The sequence below is a fragment of the Panulirus ornatus genome, chromosome 1 (genome assembly GCF_036320965.1).
Source record: "Panulirus ornatus isolate Po-2019 chromosome 1, ASM3632096v1, whole genome shotgun sequence".
Taxonomy (NCBI): domain Eukaryota; kingdom Metazoa; phylum Arthropoda; class Malacostraca; order Decapoda; family Palinuridae; genus Panulirus; species Panulirus ornatus.
Genome location: NC_092224.1, coordinates 80,255,286 through 80,281,962, shown reverse-complemented (window position 1 = coordinate 80,281,962; position 26,677 = coordinate 80,255,286). Strand labels below are relative to the sequence as shown.

General features: G+C 38.8%; 1 protein-coding gene across 5 annotated transcripts in view; it reads right to left on the bottom strand.

The window, feature by feature from the left end:
- LOC139750137 (signal peptide peptidase-like 2B) overlaps positions 1-26,677 on the bottom strand; it is a 124,072-nt gene that overhangs the window by 46,084 nt on the left and 51,311 nt on the right. For 2 of the 5 annotated variants that reach the window (XR_011713091.1, XM_071664490.1), the window contains exons 10-12: positions 24,247-24,490; positions 18,525-18,685; positions 9,390-9,432 (exon numbers count right to left, since the gene is read on the bottom strand). Coding sequence is in view for 3 of the 5 variants with exons in the window: in XM_071664490.1 (XP_071520591.1) it covers positions 9,390-9,432; positions 18,525-18,685; positions 24,247-24,490 (448 nt within the window). In the remaining 2 variants the exon portion in view is untranslated. The remainder of the gene's footprint in view (positions 1-9,389; positions 9,433-18,524; positions 18,686-24,246; positions 24,491-26,677) is intronic. The other 3 variants (XR_011713090.1, XM_071664470.1, XM_071664473.1) reach the window with 2 other exon arrangements.

Sequence of the window (26,677 nt, the reverse complement as noted above, 5' to 3'; positions counted from 1 at the left end):
ACACTGTTTAGTAATTGACTCGGGTGTGTGTGTTGGGTGGGGTAGAGGACTGAGGGGCATCTGGATCGCATGGCACACATGTCTCATCCTGAAGGAAGGAGGCGGTTGCAGGGTGGGTGGGAGCAGTAAAAGGAGAAGAATGAGGAAGCGGAAAAGAAGAAGGGGAGAGGAGGGAAGAGTGGCAAAACCATGGAATACTGGGGTGGGAGGGGAGAGAGGATAATGGTGAAGTGGGACAGGAGTAACTGGGGAGCAGGCATGAATGGGAGAAATGAGATAGGAAAGTAGGGAGGATGGAGATAGGATGGGAAGTACAGAGGATGGAAAGGCAAATGAGGAAGAAGGGTGTATATCATTAAAGGCTGGATAGTGCTGTGAACTGATCGTCAATCAATGCTTGCCTACTTTCAGTTTCTTATTCCAATTATACAAGCATCTGGTAAAAGGATGTAATTTCTATTCATATATGTTCGCCATTTCCAGCAGCAGTGACGTACTGCCAGAAACAGAGGAAGAAATGATCTCATTTGCTCACATCCACTCTCAAGATGTCATGCATGATGTACTGAAACCTGAGTCTCCTTCCTATCCAGAACCAGGCCATGGTTTCATCCAAATGCTTTACATGCCCTGGTTCAGTCAGCCGAGTGACAGCACATCGCACCCTTTATACCACATCATTCCAATCCACTCTGTCCTTTTGCACACCTTCCATCTATCCCCCTGCCTGCTCGGAGCCCGAACTCAAAGCATATTTCACTCCCTACTCAATTTTTCCCTTGTTCCCTCTACTTCTGAAATGAGTACTCACTTTAGTCATCTTTTCCTTCCTCATCTCCATACTTTTAAACCTTTTCAGTACACTGTCTTCAGCTCTCTTATACATACCCCTTTAACTACCAAATCACATCATTTCTTGTTCGATCAACCTTACTCACACCAGATAATGTCCTCAAATATTTCTCTTCCAACACATTTACCCTCATCTGCACATTTCTGTTTAAAGTACATGCCTCACATCCATACAGCAATGATGGGTACTTTTTTACTATCTAACATACCCTTCCAGACAGTGACCTCTCATTCCTAAATGGGCCCAGGACCTTTGGCAACTCACCCACCCTGCAGTTCACTTCAACTCCCATGGTTCTCTTTGCTCCCAGGTATCTAAAAAAAACTACTATTCCTCCAAGTTCTCTCCATTCAAACTCACATTCCAAATAAAAACTCTCTCTTCACTGTTACACCTCAGAACTTTGCTTTTATTCACAGTCTCTCAACTTCATCCTTTCATACAGTCTCCCAAACTCAGACATCAGCTTAAGCAACTTTCACTTGAATCTCCCACTAGCGCTATGTCTTTAGCGAACAAAATCTGACTTACCTACCAGGTTGGGACTCCACACCCCCATCACACTGCATACCTGTCCCTATCTCCAATACCCTTGTATTCGCCTCCTTCACCACCCTATCAATAAACAAATTAAACAGCCATGGTGACATTAAACATTCCTAACATAGTTATACTCACCTTCACGTGGAACCACTTACCCTCCTCTCTTCCTAATTGCACACATGCATCACTTTCCCGGTAAAAACTCCACTGCTTCTAGGAGCTTTTCTCCCACACCATGTACTCACAACACCTTGCACAGGGCATCTCCATCAATAAAATCATACAAGTCCGTCTGTTTATCTAAGTATTTTTTCACACATTCTTCAAAGCATGCACCTGATCCATTCATCCTCGACCAATCCAGAAGCCCCGTTGTTCCTCCCCAACCTGAAATTCTGAGCATACCACCACCCTCTCGATCACCAATCTCCCATACAACTTACCAAGTACATTCAACAAACTTATACATCTGTAATTCAAACATTCACTTTTGCTCCCCTTCCCTTTATAGAACAGCACTATACAGGCATTCCACCATTCCTTAGATACCTCACCATGATCCATACATGAAATGAAAATCCTAACTAAACAATCAACAACAAAATACCCCCTTTTCTAAAGAGATTCAACGGCAATCGCATCCACTCCAGCCACACTTCATCTTATAAAAGGCTTTCACCGCCTCTTCTCTTTTCACCAAACCACTTGCCAATACTCTCTTCCTTTGCATACTCCTCTATCCAAAGATCCTAGATATGCTACCATATCATCAAACATATTCAACAATCTTCAAAGTACTCACTGCATCTCTTCTTCACCTCATCACTGCCTGTTCACATTTCCCCACTTGCCCCCTTCATTGATGTTGACATACCCATTTGTTCTCGCTTTATAAACACTATCAATTCCCTTCCAAAATATTTTCTTATTCTCCCTCAAGTCTGCTGATACTCATCCACTTCAACTCTCATTTGCCCTCTTTTTCAGCCCCTGCACCTTCCTTTTGACATGTCGCTTTCTCTTGTACTTCTCCCTACCACTTGCACTCCTACCCTGCAAATAATTCTGAAATTCCTCTCTCCCTCTCTTCTCTCTTCTTACATGCAACTTAATTCCACCTCCTACCATTCACTAGTAAGAAATAGTTCAGGATAATAAGCGGTGTTTGGAGGGTTGATAAGATAAGTAATAAAGGGATACGAAAGAGGCGGGAGTAATAAGAAGAGCATAGTTGAAAGAGCTGGGGAGGGTGTTGAAATGGTCTAGACATTCGATGTTGGTCTCCATATATTTTCAAAGGCAATACATGGATAGGGTTTACTGTGGATACAAGCATATGATGCTCTCTGGGTGAAATTAAAGTACATATTAGTGTTTTTAACTGTGTGAGCACAAGCAGCCTGCCTCAATGTGCCTCAGCTATCTTTAGGGAAGGATGTTCTTTCCTTACTCCTCCTGGTTGTCACTTCACTTTGGGAAATTTGCTCTGGATGCTGTATTTCTTCCATCTATGTTCAAGATAGCTGGCTTATATCTTCTAAGGAAGTGAAAGCCTGAATTCTCGCATGGAAGCTAGACAATGTGGGCACAAGTGAGATTTCTAGGCACAATGGGCAATCAGAATTTACAATTAGGCAGCTGCTTGTCAGTGCTCGTGGCCTCCCTAACAACATGCTACCACCAAAACCTACCCCTGGTCACCCAAGGAAGACTCTAAGATCTAATAATAACCTATTAAGACGAGAAGTTTTGAAGCAACTCTCACATTTTAGCCCCTAAACTAAAAAAAAACACCCAAAATGTTTCAAAAACTTCTCTCAAAGAACCATTCAACAGTGCCTGCAAAAAGGACCTTCACATTCCCTCATGGAAGCCACCTGCCAAACCCTTACTTACAAAGGATATGAAAAGCAAACATTTCACTCTGAAAGAAATAAAATGACCGAAGTGAGGAACATTGGAGTTAGGCAATGTTTCTGATGACAGTTCCTTCAAGAGCATGCAGTCGAGGCAAGGGAGGATGAGGACGCTGGAGGGTGCCAGCCAATATGTCTCTTGTTTCAAAGTGAAGCGGATGAAACATCCAAATAGTGTAATGAGCTGGGATTGCTTTAGTGGTACACTGGGCAGGGGAGGATTGTACCTACAGCACTAAAATGAATGAGGACCAGTACAGGTGCAAAAGGTGAGGTGCAAAAGAAACATCTGCTTCCTTTTCTAGAAGGTTCACAGGTATGATCACTTGAGGCAGGATAGTGCCCCCTGCCATAGGATTGAAAGGTGATGAACCAATTATAAGTGGAAAATATTCAAAAGCTGGAGTGGCCTGGGAACTTCTCAGACCTTAACCCAATTGAGAATTGCTGGAACCAGATGAAAGTCAAGCTTGCTCCCTGCAACATTTCATCAGTGCCTTGCCTCATTCATAACAAGATGCTATGGACCTAAGCCATGGACTTAGAATACTTAAAGAACCTTGCCAATTTCATGGCCAGATGTCTGCAGATGGTAACTATGGCCAAAGGAGAGACAACAAGGTACTAAAATTTAAGTGTGACATCGCCTTTGAATATATACTGGGATGGACAAGTTTTTTTTTTTTCTTTTTAGAGAGAGAGAGAGAGAGAGAGAGAGAGAGAGAGAGAGAGAGAGAGAGAGAGAGAGAGAGAGAGAGAGAGAAGGGGGGGGTTGACAGAATGGATACATATGTCAGAAGTGGAGGGGACAAGGATAAGGGAAGATGAAATTGGAGATGGAAGGATGGAGAGATATATATTTTGAGTACTCTTTTTATTACTACACATCTCTCTTACTCTTTCATTATTCAAACAAATAACCTCAAACATTCTATTTCCAATACATCCACCCCCCTCCCCACAACCCTATCTAAAGCCCATGTCTCGAAACCACATAATAGTGTTGGAACTGGTATTCCTTCAAACATATTCATACTTGCCTTCCAAGATAACATTCTCTCTTTCCATATATTCTTCATTGCTCCCAGAACTTTCGCCCCCTCCCCAACCTATGACTCCCTTCAACTTCCATGGTTCCATTTGCTGCTAAGTCCACTTCCCGATATCTAAAACACTTCACTTCCTCCAACTTTTCTCCACTTAAACTTACATCCCAACCAATTCCTCCCTCAACTCTGCTGAACCCAACATCCCTGCTCCCATTCAGACTCTCTCAACTCTCTCCCTCCACACACATCCCCAAACTAAATCACCAACTTTCTCACTCGAATCAACCACCAATGCTGTATCACTGGCGAACAACAACTGGCTCACTTTCCAGGCCCTTTCAATCCCCACAGACTGCATAGTAGTTATCATTATCGACATCATTTATCTTTATCTATTATACTTGATCGCCATCTCCCATGCCAGCAAGGTAGTGCCAAGAAACAGACGAAGAATGGCCCATCCACTCATATACACATATATATACATAAATGCCCATACATACATATACATATCAACATATACATACACATACACAGACATATACATATATACTTATGTACATATTCATACTTGCTTGCCTTTATACATTCCTGGTGCTACCCCAACCCACAGGAATATGCATCACTTTCCCCCTACTTCAGCAAGGTAGCACCAGGAAAACAAACAAAAAAGGCCACCATTCCCAGAACCTTTGCCCCCTCCCCAACCCTGTGACTCACTTCCACTTCCATGATTCCATTCGCTGCTAAGTCCACCCCCAGATATCTAAATCACTTCACTTCCAATTTTTCTCCATTTATATTTACATTCTACTCAACTTGTCCCTCAACCCTCCTGAACCTAATAACCTTGCTCTTATTCACATTTACTCTCAACTTTCTCCTTTAACATACTTTCCCAAACTCAGTCACCAACCTCTGCAGTTTCTCACTCAAATCAGCCATCAGAACTGTATCATTGGCGAACAAGTGACTCACCAGGCCCTCTCATTCCCAACAGTCTACATAATCTCCCCTTTCTCCAAAACTCTAGCACTTAAATCCCTAACCACCCCATCCACAAACAAATTAAACAACCATGGGGAAATCACACACCCATGCTGCAGATCAACCTTTACTGGGAACCAATCACTCTCCTCTCTTCCTACTTGTACACATGCAGTACATCCTTGATGAAAACTTTGCTTCTAGCAGCTTACCTCCCACACCATATACTCTTAAGACTATCCACAAAGCATCTCTATTAATGCTATCATATGCCTTCTCCAAATCAATAAATGCTACATACAAATCCATCTGTTTTTGAAAGTATTTCTCATGCACATTCTTCACAGCAAACACCTGATCCACACATCCTCTACCACTTCTGAAACCACACTGCTCCTCCCCAATCTGAGACTCAGTACATACCTTCAACATCTCAATCAATACCCTTCCATGCAATCTCACAGGAATACCCAACAAACTTATCATTATTATCATTAATATTGGTTGTTTATTTGTTTATGGATGGGGTTGTTTGGGAGGTGAATGCAAGAGTTTTGGAAAGAGGGGCAAGTATGAAGTCTGTTCTGGATGAGAGAGCTTGGGAAGTGAGTCAGTTGTTGTTCACTGATGATACAGTGCTAGTGGCTGATTCGGATGAGAAACTGCAGAAGCTGGTGACTGAGTTTGGCAAAGTGTGTGAAAGAAGAAAGTTGAGAGTAAATGTGAATACGAGCAAAGTTATTAGGTACAATAGGGTTGAGGGACAAGTCAATTGGGAGGTAAGTTTGAATGGAGAAAAACTGGAAGAAGTAAAGTGTTTTAGATATCTGGGAGTGGATTTGGAAACGGATGGAACCATGGAAGCAGAAGTGAATCATAGGGTGGGGGAGGGGGCAAAAGTTCTGGGAGCATTGAAGAATGTGTGGAAGTTGAGAATGTTATCTTGGAAAGCAAAAATGGGTATATTTAAAGGAATAGTGGTTCCAACAATGTTATATGGTTGCGGGGCCTGGGCTATAGATAGAGTTGTGCGGAGGAGGGTGGATGTGCTGGAAATGAGATGTTTGAGGACAATATGTGGTGTGAGGTGGTTTGATCGAGTAAGTAATGAAAGGGTAAGAGAGATGTGTGGTAATAAAAAGAGTGTGGTTGAGAGAGCAGAAGAGGGTGTTTTGAAATGGTTTGGTCACATGGAGAGAATGAGTGAGGAAAGATTGACAAAGAGGATATATGTGTCAGAGGTGGAGGGAACGAGACGTGAGAGACCAAATTGGAGGTGGAAAGATGGAGTGAAAAAGATTATGAGTGATTGGGGCCTGAACATTATTATTATTATTATCATTATTATTTTATTATTATTATTATTATTATTATTATTATTATTATTATTATTATTATCATCATAAAAACACTCAATGACCAGTTTAATAATGAAATCATTAGAAAGTCCTGATTTTGACAGTGTTTGCCCTTTTACATTATGTTCCCATGGGAAGAATCATTTATATTTTAACTAGTTGATAAAATAATTATCCAAGAAAAAAATCTGTAACTAGTGTACTATATGCATAAGCATATGAGCACTGTTTGAAAAAGCAGTATTACAGTTCCAAATAGGTACAGCATTTTTGAACAACACAAATCAATGTACTGTCCAATCAAAAAATTCTGAAGACAACATATATGTTCTTCAACAGAAGTAAATTTCAGCTGTCCTCTTTTTTTTTTTTTTTTTTTTTTTTTTTTTTTTTTTTTTTATACTTTGTCGCTGTCTCCCGCGTTTGCGAGGTAGCGCAAGGAAACAGACGAAAGAAATGGCCCAACCCCCCCCCCTCCCCATACACATGTACATACACACGTCCACACACGCAAATATACATACCTACACAGCTTTCCATGGTTTACCCCAGACGCTTCACATGCCTTGATTCACTCCACTGACAGCACGTCAACCCCTGTATACCACATCGCTCCAATTCACTCTATTCCTTGCCCTCCTTACACCCTCCTGCATGTTCAGGCCCCGATCACACAAAATCTTTTTCACTCCATCTTTCCACCTCCAATTTGGTCTCCCTCTTCTCCTCGTTCCCTCAACCTCCGACACATATATCCTCTTGGTCAATCTTTCCTCACTCATTCTCTCCATGTGCCCAAACCATTTCAAAACACCCTCTTCTGCTCTCTCAACCACGCTCTTTTTATTTCCACACATCTCTCTTACCCTTACGTTACTTACTCGATCAAACCACCTCACACCACACATTGTCCTCAAACATCTCATTTCCAGCACATCCATCCTCCTGCGCACAACTCCATCCACAGCCCACGCCTCGCAACCATACAACATTGTTGGAACCACTATTCCTTCAAACATACCCATTTTTGCTTTCTGAGATAATGTTCTCGACTTCCACACATTTTTCAAGGCTCCCAAAATTTTCGCCCCCTCCCCCACCCTATGATCCACTTCCGCTTCCATTGTTCCATCCGCTGACAGATCCACTCCCAGATATCTAAAACACTTCACTTCCTCCAGTTTTTCTCCATTCAAACTCACCTCCCAATTGACTTGACCCTCAACCCTACTGTACCTAATAACCTTGCTCTTATTCACATTCACTCTTAACTTTCTTCTTCCACACACTTTACCAAACTCAGTCACCAGCTTCTGCAGTTTCTCACATGAATCAGCCACCAGCGCTGTATCGTCAGCGAACAACAACTGTCCTCTTATGATAGTGAAAAAAAAAAGGATTGATTACTGGACAGAAATGAACAATGTCACATCATGGAAGAGCACTAAGAAAGAGCTCTGCATAAAAACATCTGATAACCTTATCTTTGGTGAATATAACAAAGCAACAAAAGTATCTTAAAAAAAAAAAAGGCAAGGATTTTGCAAACCCACTAGATAAAACAGATAAAATAAGAGATGATGCTTCTCGAGCCACTTAAACTATCCCAACTAGCAAATGTGTGCTAATAACACTTTTCAGGAAGGGTAAAACTGAATGGCTAGAATGTGTGCAAAGATCTCTCAAAGCCATATTGGGATTGTGGAAAATCAAAACAACTTGAAATGACTGAAAGGAATGAGTCTGTACTCTCTGGAATGCAGATGGATGAGATACATCATAATCTATTTTGAAAAAATCCTGGATTGCATACTTCCAAATCTGCATGTAAAAACATTTCCCTTCAGGTATAACATGCATGGCAGACTCTGTAAAATATTACTAATGAAACAGAAAGGGAGATTAATTACAATTACATGAAAGTTAAAATATCCAGGACATACATGTTTAATATATTGTTTAAAGCCATTAGAAACAATATGAACTGTTCAGTAGAGTTATTCAAATATGTCTTTAAAAGGTACCTATAAAGTGTGCCAGATTAGCCAGAATACAAAGACCTATGGGCAATACCCTAAAAAACCTGATTGAGCAAGGAAGCAACAAGGCAGCCTGGTTGGAGGAAAAGCTGTAGGGTAGAAGAGACTTCATAACCATCACAAAGTACATGTAAAGTTAGGTCCAACAAAAAACTGTTCCACAAACAGACATCAAAATACATGGATAAAGCACAAACAGTTCTCAATATACGTAAAGAATGAGATAAATTATGATTTTTGGTACCATATATAATTTTCCATACACAAAACCAAAGTCCAACATTCCCAGCCACATAATTTTCATTAGACAAGGAACAAATGCACCACATTAAGCTACTGTATAATAAATCAGAGCATTTCTCAAATACACTATCAGTGTCACAACTGCCATATCTTCATGTTTACCCAGTGAAGGATAGAAAAGCCAAATCAAGCAACAACATCATTATGTACAGCTTGATAAATGTACAATATCGCATAAGGTTGCTATATGAATATATTTTTCAAACAAATGAAGACGAAATACATCATTCAATTGTTACCACATAATGACAAAAACTAAAATAAATAGTGTGCTACGTTCCAACATCAAGTCTACAAACATTAGCAGGACTAACAGGCACTTCAATCTGTCAATAACCTACCTACCTTCGGTGCAACCTTCCCTTCCATACCCTTGACCTCATCCTGATGGTAATGAGCACAGGTTTTACATTAGAAAATTTGGGTTTACTGTATAATATACAATCTTATAACTATTCATTAACAAAAGTTATTAAATGCTGCCATGTGAAAAAAATGCCATTAGTAATGGTTTCTGCAAGAACATTGTTGTAAGCACTATTGGTATGCAGACTTTCACCATGAGATGTTATGATGCAGGAGTGGCTATGATAACTTAAGTATTTCTACACTATTAAAAGCTAAACAGTCACATACATATGCATGAAACAGTCAGGAAAGGCTATATGCACACAAGAAATTAAGTGAAGTGGTCATAAGAATAATATGCACTGCTGAAGATGAAGCAATAGGCTATCTAAAGGAAGGTTTAGAAAGTGCAAAGGATACAGGACCAGTGTTTGCTAGCTAAAAGAAAATGCTTGTGACATAAACTGAAACTTCCACACTGAAATATCAAGCTGAAAACTGGGTAGAAGCAAAATCAGAAAGATTAGTAATGCAGAAGATCATATATCAGATAAGGAAGACAGGGGATAAAGGAGGAAATGCATATCAACAGACTGCTTAGAAGATATATTACTGCCAGATGCAGTTTCCATGATAAAGGAAAGGAGAAAAATCGATAGTTATAACCATGATGTGAGGGGGCAACCAGTTATGGTTACATATGACCTGAGGTCAGCAAGTTGGGAAATACCAAAAAAAAAAAAAAAAAAAAAATCTTACAGGTATGATGGAATTCAGTAGGATATTCAACGTGTGACAAATCTGAGGAAGACAGATAAAAAAGCAGAGTGCATTCAAAATGAAAAACTGGAAATGCAACACATGGCAAGAGGATGGAAAGGCCCCACTAGAACTGCCAAGAGGGCAGGAGTGTTAGGAGATAAGGAGATATCAATGTCAGACTGAAAGTAATGTATTCACATGCTACTGGATTAATAGTCAGAGGTAATGAGCTGGGGTGTGATGATTGTATAAGGTTAAATTCACCTCATACTATTGGAGTTATGGAAACCAAGCTTACTAAAGAGATAAGTTCTCACCTGTTCTCCTTAGAGGTGTACATAACAGCAAAAAAGGAAAGAGAAAGCGAAGGAAAGCTTGAAGTTTCAAGAAACAGAGGAAAATGAACTGTTCAAACAATACATAATGAAAAAAGAATCTTTAAGAAAGAAAATTATAGTGGTGTTATTTTCATATAATTCTAAAAAAAAAAAACTGTAATAATCCAGAACAAATATACAATAACAACAATGAAGATGGTACATAAAACATGGTAACACTCACTTTTTAGAGAGGGTAAGTACTGATAATGGGGGATTTCAATTATAAAAACTCAGACTGGGGGAATCTGGATGCTCATAAAGAGGATTATGGATATACTCATTTTTAGAATATACAGGGAAATTTCCTTCGCCAAAATGTTATGGGACACATTAGCATGAGTGGGAATGATACACACCCATTCACTGCTAAATCTTCATACATAATAGCATGGATATTGAGAACATTATATATGATACACCAGTTAGAAGAAGTGATTAGGAAATGCTCAAGTCTGAATATGTGGTAAAAGAAGACACTTAAAGAGCAGAGGTGAGACATGAAATAAAGAGGAGATACAATCGCAGAAACTACACAAACCTTAATAATTTCTTTAGTAATGTAGATTGGAAAATGGACTTCAGTAGCCAGGAACCAGGGCTCTGTAGTGAGAGGTTCTGTGAAATTTACAATTAAGAGTAGAGGAAATGGTGCCTCAACCCTTTAATACAAAAAGAACAATAAAAAAGAGGAAAGAATGGTTTAATAATAGATGTCAGAAAGCAAAAGATCTTTGAGATGTGCAGTGGCAAAGATATGGATGGTACTCCAGCCAGCCAGCAATTGCAAGATATTAGAGACCATGAAGCAAGTATAGCAGGACAAGAAAGGAAGAAGAAAGAAACTCTGACAAGAATAATGTGGACAAGGCAGCTGAAAATCCAAAACTTTTCCATACATTCAACATGAGTCACTGGTCAGTTCAGGTGCAGCTAATCAGGATATGGGATTTAGAGGAAAAAATTGCAGATGATGATGCAAAGATATATGATGAGGAACTGAATAACAGGTTAAAAAAATTATCTTCACATTGGGAGACACTATAGCTCTAACACCAGTGAAAAGGAATGGGGAGGAGGTTTTGGAAATCACTGAAATATCTAGAAAAGACATTAAAAGATTACTAAAAGGACTTGACGTATACAAGGTCCAGATGAAATTTTACCTTATGTTTTAAAAATGTGTTTAAATATGCTACATAAATCACTTGAATTACTGTTCAGGATGTTGCTGGAGAAAGGCACTGTAACAAGGGAATGTAAAAGGGCAAACATCATATCAGTATATATGAAAGGAGACTGGGAACAAGCACTGAACTACAGACCAGTCTCACTAACGTTCTTAAGAACTTCAATAGATAGTATGAGGAGAACTTTTTACAAAGGAGAAATTTTCTAAGTGAGAGACAGCAAGGTTTTAGAGAGAGGAGGCCATGTGTAACTAAATTCTTAGAGTTCTAGAGAGTGAGCTCAGCCTTGGAAAAGCAGGAAGGTTGAGTGGACTATCTGTATCTGGCATGCCGAAAAGCATTTGACACTATACTGCATGGGAGGCTGATTAAGAAGCTAGATCACCAGCCAGGATTAAGGGGGAAGCTCCTAAAATGGAGAAATGATTATTTGAGTGGGAGGGAGCAACGGATGCATGCTAGAGAAGGCTTTCCCAAATGGGTTGAGGTGACTAGTGGAGTTCAACAAGATAAAGTTATGGGAGAATTACTCTTCTTAATCTATATGAATGACTTGCCAGGTGTGGCATCTTACCTGCATCAGCTTAAAATGGGACCTAAATAGACTCAAAAGTTGGTTTAAAAAGTGGTTGAAGAAATTCAATGAGCAAATATAAAGTAATGTGGTTGGGACAAAGCAAAAGGCAGCTTCAATATGATAATTACCTAGCAGGTAAAAAGCTCCAGAATTCTGTGTGTTAGAAGGACTTGAGAGTTAACAATATCCTACTGCCAGAGTCCCATATTTGGAGTACAATTAAGGAGACAAACTAGCATATACCAGAGTAGCCTTCAAAATATATGGATAAGGAAATATCTAGTAAGCTATTCATATACTAAGGCCAAAATTAGAAAATGGTTCTCAGGTACGGTCACCACACATAATGAAGCAAAAATAGCTCACAGACAAGATCCAGAAGAGGGCAACAAAGATGGTAGAGTCAAAAGAGCAAAGTTACAAGGAAAGGCTGGAGACTTTAAATTTGCCCACCTTGGAAAAGCAAAGAATGAGGGATGACCTGATCACAACTTTTAAGTTTTTCAAAATGATCGATGATATGAACAGTAGACAGTTGCATGAATAGAAAAATCACAGGAGAGAACATGTAATCAAGTATGAAATTTTTGAATAAGGATGTAAATGAATGCTTTTACAGAACAAGAGTAGTGGGTGAATGTAATCATGTATGAAATTCTTGAATGAGGATGTACATAAATGCTTTTACAGTAGAAGGTAGTGGGTAAATGGAATAGATTGTCTGTGGACATCGTTAATGCAGACAGCATAAATAAATTCAAGAGGCTGTATGATACTAGAAAATGTTCAAGAGACAGGACCCCATGAGTGTGAAATTCCCTATCAATGCAATACAAAATAGTAATAACAAACTTACAAAGAAAGACAGACACAAACATACACACAAGTGAAAAAGACTACAGCTGCACCTATAGTAAGATGGGATGGAAAGTTGGCTTTATAAAATACTGAGATATCTAGAAAAGACATCAAATGAACACTAAACGGTCTTGACCTACACAAGGCTCATGGTTCTGATGAAATTTCATCATACATGCCAAAGATGTGTGCAGATACACAAGACATATCTCTTGAAATACTACTCAAGATGTCACTGGAAAAAATGCCATGTGCCAAGAGAGTGGAAAAAGACAAACATCATACCTTTCTAACAGAAAGGAGACAGGGAAGAGACACTGAACTAGAGACCAGTCTCCCTAAGTGTGGTCTGTAAGACACTATAAAAGATAATCAGAAAGCACATGGATGACTTTCTACTGAGGAAAAGGTCATGTATAATGAATCTCTAACATTTCTGCAAGATAATGACCTCTGTCTTAGTAAAAAGAGAAGTCTGGGTGGATTATTCATCTCTAGACTGCCAAAAGGCATTTAACACTGTACTGCAAGGGAGGCTAATCAAAATGGATCACCAGGCAGGAATAAAGGGGAGATTCTTCCAATGGACATAAAACTATCCTATTGGAAGGGAACAAAAGAGACATGTCACACTAGCCCTCACACTAAAGGTGTGTCACAGAGATCTGTTCTGGGACCATGACTCTTGATCTATGCAAGTTATATGCCAGAAGGAATGGACTCCTGCCTGCATGTTTGCAGATGATGAAAAAGTCATGAGGGATGTGAAAAGCAAGAGGGACAACATCAAATTACCAAGGGAGCTATACAGACTCCAAGTTGGTCTGATACATCGTTGAAGAAGTTCAATTATCAAGCACGATTCTCTGTTTACGAAGAACTTGGAAGCCGATATCACTCCTAACATATTATCAGAGTCCCACATCAGGAGGATAGAAAAGGAGACAAACTGTCTGCAGGCAAATATCAGAATAACTTTAAAGCATATGCATAAGGAAATATTCAGCAAACTGTTCATATCCTTCATTAGGTTAAAACTAGAATAAGCTTCCTAGGTATGGTTAATGCACCTCAAGAAGCACAAAGAGCTAACAGAAAAAGTCTATAGGAGGACAACAAACACAGTATCAGAATTAAGATAGCTGAGTTACAGGGAAAGACTTAAATCCTTATTTCTGCCTACCTTTGACGAGAGATAAGTGAGGGGTGACCAGATCACAACCATTAAGTTCTTAAAACACATTACAGGTTGAGTATCCCTTATTCAAAATACCTGAGACCAGAAGTGTTTCAGATTTATAATTTTTTTTTGGATTTTGGAATATCTGTATATACATAATGAGATATGGGGGTGAAACCCAGGTCTACACACAAAATCCATTTATGTTACATATACAACTTATAAACATAGCCTGAAGGTAATTTATACAATATCTCTGATAATTTTCCATATGAAACAAAGTTTGTGAAACACTGAACCATCAGAAAGCTAAGGTGTCACAACCTCAGCTGCCCATGTGGACAATCTGTGGCTGTTTGGTATCACCTTTATTCCTAACTCTGAACTTATATGCCACTGACAAGCAATCATTTTCCTACACTTATTCAAACATATGTTCTTAACAGTAAAAATTTATGCAATACCATTAATACTATGAAAAAATAATGTGTTTAGGGTAACTAAGCAGCACAGCAGCATCAGCAGAATACCTGTATCTGCTATTAAACAATAACAACAAACAAGTGCAGGTTTTCAGATTCCATCTACGACGCTGTGTTTTGATTAAAAGGTTACGGTACACTGTATTCTATTTTCTAAGTCTCTCATGAGATATAAAAAACAATTAAGCATTTAATCTATGATAATTACAGGTAGCTGTAAATGTAATGAAAACTAACTGTTAGAAAAATTTCACCGCAATAATGTTGCCTGTCATGTTATGCTCAAACGTAGCATTTTAGTGGGAGATGAAATTCAGATTTCGCATGAAAATAATGTTTTGCACTTGCCAAAAAAAAATTATCTCAGCTTACAAAAGAAGATAAGTGCAACAACAAATGCCAGAACTACATATGGCCTAAGAAACTTGAGGGAGAGGATGGATTTTCTAAATCTTTCCTCCAGAGTCATGTGCCTCATTAACAATGGTTTTTCTTAAGTCTCTCTTTGATTTTATAAACTGAAATGATTTCTTGTCCTGTTATGAATGCATGCTGCTCTAGTCCTTCAATAAATCCATCACAAACTTTCACCATGTCGTATATAGGCACTTTTTCTGCAGTGTTAACAAAGTCATTTCACTTTCTCTCTTATCACGATCACCTTGATTCAGAACCATTTCAGCTATTTCACTATCAGTCAGTGAATAAACACCAGGTGCCTCATTATCTGCAAGCCTTTTTGACATTTTTAACAAAATCTTTGTATCACAGAGCAGAGAATAAGCAAAAAACAAAGTGAGTAATGCACATAGGTCTGGCAGTGACAATGGTTTGTAACAAACTGGTGCCAACAGAGCATTAGAGCCCAGCATGGACAAGTGAGATCAGGTGTGGAATTTTCCACTTGTAATATCATATCGCCGCTCAAAAAGTTTCGGATTTTGGAGCATTTCGGATTAGGGATCCTTAACCTGCAATAACCTGACAGTGAATAGTTCTATGAGAGATGTACTGATAGAGCACCCAGAGGACATATCATGAAATTAAACAAGAAAATTGCTTGAAAAGATATGAAGTCTAAGAATCATGGATGAATGGAATAAAAGGACTGAAGACATAGTTAATGCAGATAGCATAAAGGTATTTAAGAAGTATGACAGAAAAGAACATTCATGAAATAGGTCCCCAAAAGTGCAAAAACTTCCATCCTGTACATTAAGAAGAGATAATTACAAATGCTGTTTATAATACATACGAAAGAAGTTTTAGTGCTATGGAAGTGGAAAACTACAAATATATATTATGCCTGATGTTAACAAAATGGATCTAGAAAAAAGCACAGAGCTAAAGACTAGTACCTCTGATGAGTGAAGTCTGCAAATCATATGAAAATATCATTATAAAACATATGGGTGATTATTTGTTTAGAGTTTAAGTGGCAGGCTATATGTGTTCAGAGGAAATAAAGTGATACATAACAAATGTTCTAGATATGATAAAGTGAGTTTCAATTTTAACAAAACAGATGAATGGACGGATTGTGTTCCTGAACAGCCATAGGGATTTGACACTGCCCCACATGGCAGGATGGTAAGGAAACAGATGGAAGACCCATTCAATGGGCTGAAAATCATCTAAATGGAAGGAAAAAATTATTTGTCATTCCTTTTCTAGGTGGACAGAGATGACCAGTGGCAAGCTCTAAGGCTTGGTCTTGATCTATGTAGGTGTCTTTCTTTCTGCCTCACCCACACATGGACTACTGGCATTCAGTCCACAAACATATAATCTTTCCTAGTCATATACAACACATTATGACACTTAACTCATACAGCTCATTCTTCATAACTAGATTTTCCTGCAGTGAGCACTACGTGCTAGAACCTACCTTCTAAAGGCAAAATGGTAAGAGCAATAAATAGAAGTTGAAGGTAGGAACACTTAGGCAGCAGCATTAGGTAGATACATTAGGAAGAGCTAGTAGGTAGGAACATTAGGCAGAAACATCAGTAGCAGCAGTCAGTATGAACACTAAGTAGAAGCCTCTACAAACACAACATTAGAGTTGCCCTCTTCCAGTGGCCTCTTAAGGGTGAGGCACTAAAGGCTTAGCGGCACTAGAGTTCACTAGTTATAAAAACTCTACTGCTGTGGCCACCCCCTTGAGGGAGTTTTAGGGAGGAACAGGCATCAGAGATATAGATAAATAGATAAACATACAAATGGCTAACCAAAAGGACTGGATTCATACTTGAATATGTATGAAGGTAATGTTATAGTCATATGTGAAATGGAATTATTTGGATCCAGATGTTTACAAATAAAAACCATCGAACTCCTATGTTGGTCATATACATGGCTGAGGTTTAGCTCAACCAAATGCAGAGTAATGAAGAAGGGACACACAGAAAGAAGGCAACGACATAGCTATTCTGGCTGGAATCAAACTACATGACTATATTAAAGGAACTTGGGGTTGACAAAAGTAAACAATGTATTGCCAGACCACCACAATAAACCTCTACCACCAAAACACCATATCAAGAGAAAAGTTCATGCAACAAATAATCTCCCAGTTTCTAACTTTCTAAATTACAATGAGCATCTTAAGTTTGATCACCACACACAAAGAAACAAAGATATAATACAAAAGGTCCAGAGGAGGGCAATGAAACTCATATAAAAAAAAAGGGGCTGTTACAGGAAGCAGTCAATAACTACAATTTGCTTACATTGAAAGAGAGCAAAATGTGGGGAGACTTGATTACACCTTTTAAGCATATGAATCAAACTGACAATCGTGAGAATAAACATTTCTTTGAATGAGGTAAAAAGAAACAGCTTGTCATAGCAATATAAAGCAAGATACTTGTTAGAAGAGGCATAAATTTGTACTTCTCTTGTAACATATTGGTGGATGAATGAAATAAGCAAAGTGATGAAACTGTAAATGCACATAGTATAAAGAGCAAATTGCAGGACTACAGTCTGCTGGGGGTTGGGGTTACAGACCTGGGAGGTAAGCCAGATGCTGTTTGCTCTGGTAGCACATATGATTGAGAAATGGCAGAAACTGGTTCCTGAGTTTGGGAGAGTATGTAAGGAGAGAGTCTAGAGTTAATATTATTAGAAGTAAGGAGAGAACCTAGAGTTAATGTTATTAGAAGTAGGCTAAGATTGGCAAAATGGAAAGACAAGCTGGTTGGAGTAAGTTAGAATGGAAAGAATCTGGAGTAATTGGAATTTTAGATAACTGGGAGTGGGTATATAATGGATGGAACTTGAGATGTAAACTGTAATTTACATGGAACTCTCTTTACACAGACACTCCAAAACTCTGCCACCAGTTTCCAGATTTTTTCTCTTGAGTCTGTCACCAGAGCTGTGCCCCCTGCAATATGTAACCTCCCCTGAACCTCCACTTCCAGTATGCTATAAACCTGAATTTGCTTTAAGACTTGCATTCACCTCACTCACCACCTCAGTCACAGATAAGTCCCGTGCTTTAAGAATTTTGCATTTAACTCACTCACCACCTCATCTATAAACAGACTAGATAAATACAGTGACATCAAACATTCTTGTCCAGCCATTTAAAGAAAAGGTATTAGCAACAGCCATTTTTTGAAGAGACATTTTCATTAGCAGTCATTACAGAGTCTACTATCACAGTAAAATACAAGTCTGACAGGGGAATCTGACCTTATCGGAGTCACCGCGCCACATAGCCATAAACTCGCCCCTGATGGCAGCCACAATGAAGGTTGGGATGAGGGTGAATGGCACCAAATACAGTAGTGCCGGTTGTGCACTATTCAGTAGCCACAAAGCAATAAATGTCACCACAAGCCCACTACCATAACCTGTGATGCAAAATACAAGGGAAAGTCAGCGACATATCTCAGTGGATCTTTATAAGTAAAATCATTAAACCATTTTAGCCAACTAAGTTTACAATAAAGAAAGCAAATCATCAATTATAAAAGCCATCTGTATTCTTGACACAAAGAAATACATGAATATTACACAGCAATATATGAAGCAATCTTCACCTTAGAATTATGAATTATGTACCACTCAAAGAAAATCTATCAAGAATTATATATCAAACAGAGAAAATTTGACAAAGCAACATTCATGGATCACAGATAATCGTATTTCTGGTAAAAATTGTGTCAATACTTACTTACTGGACAGAAAGTTCTTATACAGCACAGAAAATCATATTTCTGGTAGAAATCTTTTCAATACCTACTTATTGGACAAAAGGTTCTTTTGTTCACAATTCTGAATTATATGAGAAAATCTTTAAAAGTATGATTAAATATTAGAGAAAGATTTTCACATTTTAGTATCAGACTGAGAGAATTCACATCTGCCACCGACACATCAAAGCAAATAGTTAACAAGGAAACACTTGTGTTCATCAGTCTGAAAACCCCTAACATTCAGTAGTTACATATCAAATGCCTGAAGTAATCCAACCTCAAGGAGCAAGGAAAATTAACCAGTTTTACACCTAAAAAGAAAAATTCATAAATTAATTTTCAAAATTTCCTGTCTTTTCTGCCTTACCATAATTGCATCAGGAACTAATAACTGAACCTCTGAGAAAACTCCTCACTTGGCTTCTTCTGTTCCTCTTAGTTGCCTCTTATGTCAAGCAGGAAATACATAGGTTGCACTCTTTACCTCTTATCCTAAGGATTAAGGTACTTTCATACGCACATGACCTCAATGACCTCATAATCACATCAAAGCACCCTAACTCCGCAGCACCAACATACATGCACTGCATTACACAAATGGAACAATGGCTCACCCAGAACAGAATGCCTGTACCTCTAAAGAAGTACTCAATCACTTTTTTACTCCTAAATGCACATGAATCCAATCTACACCCTCTACTCCCCTCGTACAAACAATCACTTTCTCTGAACAAAACATTAACTATTCTTACAGAGAATGCAGAACCACTTTGCAGTAGGTGCTCGATGTCTTTTTAACAGAAGTGCATTATGGACATAAGCTGAAATGGTGTTTGTAGTGTTGTAGTAAAGGTTGATGTCCAGAACATAAGCAGGAGAGTGTGACTTATGTTTGTCTGGAGAGTGCAGTTTCTAAAGGGTCTATGTCTGGAAGTTTGGAGTTCAAGACGGAACTGGGAAATCAGCTGTTCTGTGCTTGTCGGATTATTCCAGTAAATGAGTGTTTTGTCAGTGTAATATTTGCTGAGGTAGGGGATCTGTGAGTAGAGGTTACGATTCACGCATGTCAGGGTTGAAAGTGTAACCGAAGACTTCTGTGAAGAAGCAGACATTCTGCTAACTGAGCCGCTGTTCCAAATGTATAATTCAGTGCTACATGTTTGATGTTGCTAATGTGGGTCGGGGTGTTGTGATGTGATTGTGAGATCATCTGCATACAAAAGGACCATGTTAAGGTTTGCCTGAGGTAATGAGAGGCTGGGAAGGAAGAAATTGAAGAGAGGTGGAGAAAGATATGCTCCTTGGGGAAATCCACTGTGCAGCTCAGGTGTTTTTGGGCTAAAGCCACTGCAAGTGATCCTGGCATGGTGGCCAGTTATGAAATTGGCCAATCACTTTTGGTTACTGCTGTGGGGGTTGTTGGAGGGGAGCTGTTATAGGTGGAATCCATCTAGGATATGTTATGTCACTGTGTAGTATGGTGGTAGAGTGTCTGGATTTTAAGTCATGCAGTATGGATAAGGGTGGGATACTTTGTTTGATTTTGTTGAGGATCATTTTTCCACAGAGTCTGGATACTGGGGAGGGAAGTGACTGAAGGCAGCAGGAGGGGGAGTCAGGTGGTTTGGAGGGTTTTAGGACTGGTATTATGTTGGCAAGTTTCCAGATTTTGTTGTGGTGCCAGAAGTAGTTGAAGATATCTGTAAGTGCTTGCACTGCATGTGAGCCATAGAGTTTGATGTGAAAGGTCAATAGTTTCTCAGGGCCAGTAAAAGGCAACTTCTTTAAGGCTTCAACTGCATTGCTCATATCAGTGGGATAAAAGCGGGGATGGATAGTTATTTCTGCATGGAATTTGTGTAGGTTTTTATGGCTTTCCTGTTGAAGGGGGTGGTTGGTCTGTGGCTAATTTTTGAGTAGCATGTCAATGTATGTTTGTGTGTTTTTTGGGAGAAAGGAATATAAGAGATATGATACATCAGTTGCTAAGGGTGATTCATAAGGACATGAAAAGGGAATCAGAGTATAAAGCAGACTCAGAGAAGACAACTGTGGAAACTACAGAGACCAAAATTTTCTTTGAGAAAATGCACTGGGAAATGTAGCTCCATAGCCAAAATACACACAACTGTTAAGGTAGGTTTGGCAAAATCTACAAACAGAAGTTACAGCATGGGTACCTTTGACTATAAACAGAGAGGTAAAGTTAGAAAAGGGATAGATATTGTTCAGTAAGAAATGTCAAAAAGCAAAGGAACACAAAGATGCACTAAGGATATTTAGGTGGTACATCAGACAACTAGCATTTCAAAAGTATCTGAGAGGAAGGAATGAATATACAGAGATGAAGTAAGAGCAGGGAAACCTTCAAAAGCAAACTATGGACAAACTTTTCCAGCTAATCAGGTTAAAGGATTCTGAGGAGGAGCTGTAGAGGTTGATGATACTATATGCAGGAACCAAATCTTATCTATCTATCTCTCTCTCTGACTCCCATTCCCTTTGGGAACTCCTATGAAAGGGGTGGCAACAGGAAAAAAGTCTCCATTTACCCTAACCTAACATGCTCCCTCACATACACTATTCCATGCATTCCTCCATCATTTCTCTCCCTCCAGTACTCTTACAATGTACTTCCCTATGTCACTAATGGCCTTCCTCTCACACCAACCCCTTTAATTGTACTGTCATACACTCTCCTTGTAAACCCCCCATCTTGCATTCTTTCCACATGCCCAAACCTTTCCAAATATTACATTTCAACCACTCTACCACTCCACAATTCATTTCCTGCCATACTACATCTCTCACACCCCATCACTTCTTCATTCTATCTAGTCACATCATATGCTCCTCTCAAAGAGCTAATTTCCACAGCCTGGATTCTTGACCTCTTAGACTCATTCCATGTTCATGCTCCAGCTTCATAGGTCAGGATTGGGAGGACTATGCTGTCCCTTCATCCTTTCTTCACTTCCATACTTACATTTCTACCCTTCAATATTCAATTAAGAGGCTCAGTGACTCTTCTGCCCTGTACTGCTCTCTTCCATATCTTTCCTTCCTTATCACTAAACTTACCTAGGATAGCTCCAACATACTTAAGTTTTTCCATCTCTTCCAGTCTTTGTTCCCCCATACTTATAACACAGTTTAGAGCACTTTCTTCTTTCAGTCTACAGGGTTTTGCAAAATCTACACTTTCAACTCCTGTTTCCTTTCCAACATTATTACATTTACTTTCACTTTACTTTTAATCAAACTTACCTTCAATCACCTATGCTTACACACATAAAACACAACCTTCTGCAACTCCTCTTCTCTCTTAGCAAACAATACATTATCATCCGCAAACAGACTTGTCACTAGCCGCCATACTTCACCATCAAACACCATCACTGCATCCCCTTTCCCCTAGTCTAGTTTTCACCTCTCTTATCACTCCATATGTTAAAAAGTTATGGTAACATTACACAGCCCTGCCTTGCATCCACATGTATACTGAAACTTTTGCTCAACTCTCCATCCACTCTTACACATGCATTAGCTACTCTAAAGAAGGCTTTCACAGCATCCAACAGTTGTCCCCATACTCCATATATCCTCAACACATCCCATAAGGCATTTCACTAGACTCTGTCATATACTTTTCCCATATCAATGAAAGCTGCATACAGCTTCTTACTTTTGCTAGATACTTTTCCACAGTCATTTTCACCACAAAAATCTGATCCAAATATCCTCAACCTTTCCTAAAACCCATTTGCTCCTCACTTGTTCTGCATTCAGTTACTTCCATCACTATGTCAATCAACAATCTCACAATCACTTTTCCTGGTATACTTGACAGATTTGTTCCCCTATAACTGCTACATACATCCTTAGGACCTTTTAACTTTGAAGAAAGGAACAATATTAGCTTTCATCCAATCCTCTGGCACAACCTTATGTTTCTATACCAAACTAAATATCAAATGTTTGCATCAGTCTATTACATTTTCTCCTCCATACTTCAGCATTTCATTTGTAATCTCATCCATTCCAAGTGCCTTTCCTACCTTCAGCCTCATTATTACCCTTCCTCATCATCCCCCCTACTCACATACATATACTCGAGCATATCCCTTGTTTTAAACCAGGTATTCCCAATCACCAGTTCTTTTCCTGAACACAACTCTATAAGCTGTTCAACATTTCTGTTCATAACTCAGAATACCCCATGCCCCCCAATTACATGCTCAACTGCAACATTAGTCACTTTCGCATTACATCACCCATCAATAATATCTAGTCACATACATCAAAACTACTGACACACTAACTCAGCTACTCCCAAAACACTTGCCTACATAATCTTTCTTCTCATGGCAAGATGCATAAGCACTCATAATTATATATAACGATCCATCTCTTGCCATGCACTTTCAATTTTACCCACATCAATCTAGACTTTACTTCCTTACACTTAATTGCACACTCCAACAACTTTTGCTTTAGAAGTACTACTCTTTCCTTAGCTCTTATCCTCTCACCAATCCTTGCCTTTATTCATAAGACATTTCCAAGCCATTCTTCCTCTTTCCCCTTGAGTTTTGTTTCACTCAGAGCCAGAACATCCAAGTTTCTTTCCTGAAACATACTACCTATCTATCCTCTCTTATCCTGGTTACATCTACACACATTTGGACACCCTAGCATGAGCTTTCATTAAGAATGAGCACTTCCTGCTTGGCTCCTTCTTCTGTTCTTTCTTTTAGAAATTGAAATCCACGAATGAGGGGGTTTCAGACCTCATTCCTGCCCCCTTAAACTGCCTTTTACAACATGCAGGAAATCCATAGATAGAATTCTTTCTCCCTTACACCATTTCAATGGAGAGACAAAGACAAATTTTTGCTATCAAATGAACTAGTTCCCAAATTCATATGTTTAATGACAGCAAAATTCTTATAACTGAGCTGCCATTCTGCAGGGATTACTTATACTATTTTGAGTTAAACTAACAGTATCTGGGCTAATAACGAGTCCATCCAACTCAAAACATTTATATGGAAGTCTGCTATATTTTCTATAATTCAAAGTATCTGAAAAATGGCAAATAATGTCTTTAACCATCAGGTAAAGCTCAATTATCCAATCACAAATTCTATAAGAAACTCATAAATACAAAAGAAAACCACCTTTACAATTCTATACAATAGCACAACAATACTCACCAATCACATTGACTAGATAGTAGACACGGCATGGAGTGCCAACTTGGAGATCAAATGAGTGGACGAATGATATGAGAAGCCCTGGGATTAGGATGTCACCAAAACCCAGAAGATTAAAATTATCTGCCAGCTGACAAATGCTGGTGATCTCAAGGTATGCAAAGTATGGCACCTTGAGAACCATGGGCAACTGTTCTTGGCTTGACCCACCCTTTGCAACCTCAACCATTATACTCTTCCCATCCTGGTTATATGAAAAGAAAACAAAAAAATTCTATTATGAAGCAGCAGAAAATTTTATCCATATAAAACAAAACATTCTTAAATCTGAAGTTTAATTGTTAATGTAATATCTTTACAACATTTTACTGCCTATGTCCCCTACTTACACAACACATTAATGGGGAAAGATAATGGCAGTCAATGCTGATTTCTATCAACACAAGATAAATATCATTAAAACTTTCTTAAATAATGGCAAAGTACTATTTGAAGTCAATGAATTTCTCCACTTTGAGAAAATCCGCTTAAAAGATGAGCACTGCAAACTTAACAAGCAAGGAAACTGAATCAGACTAAAAAGGTATGTCACCTTACCATTACTATTACCAATCTTACCATTACAGTAATTTTTTGAGAAGTATACTTTCACAATAACGACCAACAGGACAAGGGCAAAACAACCCCTCCATCCCCACCACCATATCATAGACCATATTGGGTGAAAGGAATAAAGTGGAAGAAAAGATCACAAAAACTAATCATGATAGACAATTATAGGAGAAGGGAAAAATGAAAGGAAGGAGGGAAGTCCAAAGCTTAATTGTTTGACAAATGCCTCAAGTACAAACCTTAGCAGTGAGGACAAATATAGACAGCTCACAAGAACAGTGGTCAAAATAGTATCTGTAGAACTGAGAGAAAGCAGCAATATCCCAGTACACTGGGGTGATGGTGAAGTAGAGTGATGCCAAGAAAAATAATGAGATCAAAGGTTTTTGGTTCCACTCTGGTTCACAGAGAGAGTAAAGGAAGAACTACCGCAGATACGTGAACAGTCATCCATACAAGGAGAAATAAATCTACAAAAGAAATAGCAGTTCATGAGAAAAATATTTATAACAAATTTATAACTCCCCTACCTTTTGGGAATCTGACTTTGTGATGCAAATTATGCAAGATAGCATGGAGGACATGGTATTTCCAAACATGCTTATGTTATTACTGGATTGAACTGTGAAGTTTTTAAATGAACAAAGGGAAACATGAGACTCTTGGATGAAAAAATAGGGAGAAACTGCATAGCAGCACTTTTAAAGTAAACTAGGTTACTGATTCCCATTTTGAGATGCTGGACAGGTCAAAATGAGGAAAAACATCTGCTCAGTACGAGAATGAGAAGAAGAATTAGAAGAGAAGGGAAAATGAGTTAAAGTACGTAATATCACATCATCAGCATATGAGTGAATTGGGTTAGAAGTAGAAGAGAAACCACTAGCAGACAGAAGAGTATGCAAAAAGAGAAACCTAAGGAACAACAATGTTGAAAGGATCAAAGAGGGGAAATCATTTTGTTAACAACTACATTGGAATGGTCAAAGAGAAAGCTATGGATCAGGGAACAAAAAAGCAGAAAAACCAAAGTAATGGAGTTTAGAAAGTAAAGACTTAAGTTGCATCTTATCAAGTACTTTGGAGTTGTCAAGGGAGATAAAAAAAAGTTTCAAATTCCCAGAAAGGGAAAGAATAGAGATGATTCACACAGGAAAGAATACCAGAAGAACCAGGACTGCATAATCCATGTCAAAGATGATAAAGAAAGAATGAAATTCCAAGTGTCTGAGAAAGTGAGTTAAAGAGAGATTCAAACACTTTAGTGTGATCAGATGTGACAGAAATGGGGTAATATTTGAAGGAGTTAGAGTGGTCTCCTTCATGAGGTAGAGGCTACACCAAAGCATGTTTCCAAAAGGAAGGAAATGTCTGGGTTTTCAGACTGAAGTGAAAATGATAAGCAAAAACCAGAGCTAACTCAACACATTATGACTTGAGGAGGTATGCCATCTAGGCCATACGCTTTGTCCAACTGAAGTGGGGGTAGTACTCATATAACTTTAAACAATGAATATAGAGGAGATGGCATTGACTCACTTGGAGAGGATGGGGACATTTCAGTTAGAAGCCGAGGGAGGCATGTAAGGACAGGGATAAGTGGAGACTCTTGTCGTGGCCACCCCCTTGATGGGAGTTCCTGAAGGGAATGGGCATCAGAGATATGAATAAATAGGTAGATAATCCAAAGGTGAGTCTGATGAAACTAAGGTACCAAAAAAAGTGGCTCATCAAATGGGAACAGATCATCCAAAGTTAAGTCTGATGACACTAAGGTACCAAAAAGAATGGCTTATCAAATGGAAAGTTAGCTATACTG